Raw genomic sequence first — 5,457 nt, 5'->3', positions numbered from 1 at the left:
GTTATTTTTTTACTTATTATTAGTAACTTTTAATAAAATATTCGTCAACACTTTTTTTAGTCGCCGTGGCAATCCTGCTACTTCTACTTATAATATTTTATTACTTATATTATTTATACTTTTATTATTTATACTTATACTACTACTTATCTACTACTCATAATATTTGATTAAATAATCTTTCATCGATATACTGTTGTATAGCAAACATTATGTTTGCCTTACTTTAAAAATATGGAGGTTAAATATTCAGCTAAAAGGGATTTTTATGGTCAGAGAAGCAAACATGATGTGTTTTTTTTAGATCTACATAAAAACTGACATTTGATAAACCAAATAAAAACATAAATTTTTTTTAGTATATGGAATGATATGACGTTTTTTCCTCGTTTACTAATTCTAATATTTATAAGCAAAACATACTTACCTGCACATTTTTCGTAATAATCGTTTCGTGAATCATTTTCTAAACATGTACACACTTTTTTGTCATTTTTTAAAGTGCACGATCTAACATTGAGTCCACAATAACACCCTGTTAAATAAGAATTTTCTTTTTTACTATGTTTTAAAAGTATTTACTTCAATACAATATAACAATAATATAACTGTGAATTGTTAGTGAAAGATAATTGCTAGTGGAGATTCCATAATACCGTATTATATAAAAAGATATTCCTGTAAACTTATTTCAATTTATTCACTGCTACACACTTTAAAAATTTCTGTACGGAAGAATCTGCAAATCATACGATTTGTAAAGTAAAATTTATAATTCGAAGCTGAATTCATAAAAAAAATATCCTCTTTAGCTTTCTCTTCGTAGACCTAAAGTGTATTTCCTTCAAAACTCAAGGCACAGTATTCCTGAATGTGTAGCACTTCGTATTATTTTGCAGTGAATAGTTCTGTCATATATAAATTTGACTATATCGTAATTCGTATAGTTTCGTAATTTGTAGTTCTAAATATATCGCTATTGGTATAATTTCACAATGCAGAGTTTTGATTATCTTGCATATTTTTGAAGTATAGTTTCGCAATGTATAATTCTGAATCTATCGCAATTCGTATAAACTATAACGATGTCGTCGTTAGACTGACAGACGAATTTCTTTCATGATTTTTTTTTTTTACCTCAACTTAAAATTCCATACATGGAGACCACTGTCAACTTTTAAATTTCTTTTTGCTTGTGAGAGAATATTTGCAAAAATAAGCCGCCTAAACGAATCGCTCTTAATCAATCGACATCTCAAACGCGCAAAAAGAGGACTATCCGTGTTTCAGAAGCATCGAATCAACAGGAAACAAGACTTGAAACTTATCGAGAACACATTGCTTTTTCTTTCTCCTTAGAAACGTCTGAGCAACAGGAAAGACGACTGTTAACAAATCAACTACGCATTACGGAAGCCCGTTCGTCGGAAACATCAGAGCAACGGGAGACAAGAATAAAAACCAATCATGAACGCACTTCGCTATTCAGACGCTGCCAATACTCTGATTTGAATCTCAGTGCATTTCACTATGATCCGACAACCAACTATAGTCTTCTCCCAAGCGTCATCATCGGAAAAATGGATCAATTATGTATGTTCTGTAGTGCTTTAAAATTTAAGAACAAAGCAGCTGGAATTTGCGGTTCTGGAGGCAAAGTGAAACGACCAGATTTAACGTCGCCAGCCGAGCCTTTTTCAACGCTCTTTGATGAAATTTTTCGATTGATTTGTCTGACCTGATGGTCAAGCAAATCAATCCAAATAAATCGAAAGACATTAAATGAAATTCTCATTTCAAATCATAATCGCAAATCTCATTTACACACTTAAATACAAAATTCAAACTTAAAGCGTTGCAACACAAGCAGGGTACAGCTAGTTTTAAATTAAAGGTTGTTAATGATAATGTTTGTTAAATTAAAGGTTGATAATGATATATAGAATATATAAATAGCAATGTAAATTGGTGAAATTTATTAAGAATATTAGAAAGCAAAGGGTCATTACGTTCACACTGGTCATTGTTTTGAGCGTAATCACCCATACAGTCGCAAATTTTTTCACCATATACGTTATAGTGGCATCCTTTTGATCCAAATCCACAGTCACATTCTAAAACAAAAATATATAATATAAATTTCTTAGATTTGTCATATAGTTGAAACATAAAGAAAAAATATAGTTTCATTTTCGGAGGAAATGATTTTTCTTTTTTGAAAATATACCAAATTAATGAGGAATTTTCGAATTTAAATACCGAAAATAAAATAATCCCAGCATAAATTTTATCTGAGAAAAGTGTTATCGCTTACCAAGTTGTAATCTTCATGGGGTTTATTTTAGAAAAATGGAAAAGTAATTAGTCGTAAATATAAGATAATGTCATGTTAAATTGAGATTGCTTTAAAAGAGAAATGCGATTTTCTCTAATTGCATAGTTTATAGTGACAACTTACATTGTGGTCCATTCTTGAAAACTGGAAAAAAAATTCAATAGAACTTTTTTTCAAGTTTTCATCAAAAGAATGTGAAATATTGTGTTTCAATACAATATTTTTGCACTATTTTTTTTGTGAAACCGCTTTTATTGACTTCGTATCAAAAAGTGTTTAATTTGGATCACTGTATGCAAAATGCAATGCAATATTTGCCTCAAATTATACGTACTATTAGAAGAATTATATTAAATAAATATTGCATACAAAAATAAATTGTGGGAGGTAATTGATTGTCAGTGGAACATTGCGTCCTAAATTTCAGACAAACTAAACAAGCAAGTGCTCCCAGAATGTTGAACGGTAAAATTATCTCAAAATGGTGAGCGGCTTCTTTAATGTACCGAAGATTTTGGACAAAATACATTGTGCATGCTAAATGAGGTAATGAAATATATTTCTTTGTCTCCTTTACTTGAATAAAACGTTATTTTCATATGCGTTTATTTCTTTTGTGTATTTTTTTAAAATAAAACAATGGAAGTATCGAAATAATGACAGCATTTAACAGTAAGTAAAAAATAATAATATATGACTCTTAAATGTAATTAAATATACTACTTAAAATTCGATTTTTCAGGAACCAACAGACCGATTTTATTCAAACTTGTATTTTGTTACATAAAATTACATTCTTTAAAATAATGTAAGAATATGTGAGCCTTTCAGTTCAAAGTCTCTTTTTTGCATTGAATTAGCTTTGAATAAATGAGTTTTAATATAGCGTGAAATTTTTTTTTTCGAATAAAACCCTAACGAGGCACGGTGAAATACGCAAAAAGTTAAACTAACATAAAAGGGCCCAAACGTTCAACCACAGCTTTCCTGCTAATATTTCAGCTTCTGATTATATCTCATACATATATCAGGACTTTGTCTTAGAAATTCTATACTAATCATAACTACTCCTAATAATTTGAAGGTCATCGTAAAAAAAAGCTCGTTTCCTTGTCTGAATTCGTAATTTAAGCTATTCTCTGCTCCAATTAATAAGCATATTTAAGATCACTTTTTTTAAACCAATCAAAAAATATTTCAGGAGTTCCTACTTCAACGCTCAGCACATTTTATATATTTTGGAAAAATTATAAGCTAGAGATGGGAAACGCATGTGGCCACCATGATTTCTTTTTGCAGCCTCGACCTCTTTATAATTTGTCAATATTTAATTACGTAAATTATCAGAGTTTGAAAATAATTAGAATAAAATAACTTGAAGCCATCTAATGAACATAACACGAATTACTAGAATGGCGCAGTGTTACAGTTCCAGAAATCTTTCATATTCTGAAATCAATGCCACACTCATGCACGTTTCTGTTTACCAACACACAATATTGGAAATTATTCTGTTTTGTTCTTATTTTCAGCTAAGTTTCATCCCTCCTAAAAATACACTAACCCTGTTCTTGCAGAAATCTTCACCCACCAAACATCGTGACAGTGGCTGTTTCACACAACAGACAGTACTTAATTTCCCCCACTGCTCAGCAACCCTCAGCAGTCCCCTGCATTTTGCTGATTTGTTGATTTGCAGTTATCGGAGAGTGCTTTTAATTGTCTCATATCGTATTACTATTGGCATAGAGGAAATTTAGTTTTTTTTAATACTGATATCTAACTGATACACTGTTTTATTGTATGTTTAGTTAGCTTTCTTGAAGGTACTATATGACATTCATTTTCTTTCCATTGCGTCAGAATCAACGGAGACATCAGAACAGGTGCAGCTCAGTTTCCGTACATAAGTACGAGTCAAAGATCTTAGAAAGTAAAAAGGTTAAATACCCTTCCATATAATATTTTGAGATTATAATATTTTGAGATTATAATATTTTGAGATTATAATAGTTTGAGAGCTACTTTAAACGTTTGTCGATTAATATAGGTTTTTTGAACAAACACTGCCGTATACTTTAGAAAAGAACTATTGTTTTTAGTTAGGAAAATGGTTCAAGTTACAACATGGTATTGTGGAATGGATCACAGTATGTAAAATATGTAAAAAACTTTCAGATAAAATTACGATAAAAAATACTGGCACACTGAGTATAACATGATTAAAATCAATTTTACACATAATCCATTTTTACCGGAAAATCTCTTACTGTAATTTTTACTGTAAGTAAATTATAATGACTATTTTAACAAATATTACTATAAAAATTACGGTATATCAGATTTTTGCTAGGTAAAATTTTATAGTAAAATGGATTTTACGGTAAAGAGTACCTAGCCGTCTAATATCTACCTTTTAACAATTTTTGCTCTGAAATATAAAAATTCAAAATAAAATTATAAGAAATTCTCTGTTTTATTGCAGAGAGTGTAAAATGTTTCACTCACAAGAATAACTAAAGCAAAGTTTTGAAACTAAACAGGGAACTTACAAATTACACACTAAAACTAAAACTTAAAATTTAATAATAATAATGTTGACCAAATTAGTAGAAAATTAATTGACATTTATATAGAAATTTCAGATACTGCAAGATTCAGAACTTAACAAAAACTAAAACTTGTTTGATTGTACAAGGAACGTTAGAAACAGTTCCAATCCCATGTTTCTACTTCTGCTCTCTCTCTCTCTCTTTATATATNTATATATATATATATTCATATTGATTAAGAGTAAAATACTCACCCTGTTCACTCTCGTTTTTTAATCCATTTATGTTTTCGGAATCACTAGTAAGTGTTTGCATTACGCTTTCATTCAGTTTATCTAAAATGTCAGTAACATTTTCAGCTTGAACAGAAACTTGGTCAGAATGATTAACAGTCATGAGAAATGTGACTAGTAGGCAGCATACAACCATTTTTCAGACCTTTCTACTTAATGAGTAAAACTACAAATTGGTTTCATAACTAAAGCACTAAATTAAATGATATTATTTGTTTGAAGATAATCAAATGCATAAATTTGGATTGCCATATTTTTTTTTGAAATATTGACTCGA

At 29.6% G+C, this 5,457-nt stretch overlaps 1 protein-coding gene across 1 annotated transcript in view; it reads right to left on the bottom strand.

The window, feature by feature from the left end:
* The window catches only part of LOC139427152 (uncharacterized), a 6,756-nt gene extending 1,299 nt beyond the window's left edge, over positions 1-5,457 (bottom strand). The window contains exons 1-3 of the mRNA XM_071187989.1: positions 5,142-5,457; positions 2,010-2,114; positions 428-535 (exon numbers count right to left, since the gene is read on the bottom strand). Coding sequence (XP_071044090.1) covers positions 428-535; positions 2,010-2,114; positions 5,142-5,316 — 388 coding nt within the window. The 5' untranslated portion in view covers positions 5,317-5,457. The remainder of the gene's footprint in view (positions 1-427; positions 536-2,009; positions 2,115-5,141) is intronic.

This window comes from Parasteatoda tepidariorum, chromosome 2, assembly GCF_043381705.1.
Source record: "Parasteatoda tepidariorum isolate YZ-2023 chromosome 2, CAS_Ptep_4.0, whole genome shotgun sequence".
In the NCBI taxonomy this organism is placed as follows: domain Eukaryota; kingdom Metazoa; phylum Arthropoda; class Arachnida; order Araneae; family Theridiidae; genus Parasteatoda; species Parasteatoda tepidariorum.
This window is presented reverse-complemented; position numbering and strand designations above follow the sequence as displayed.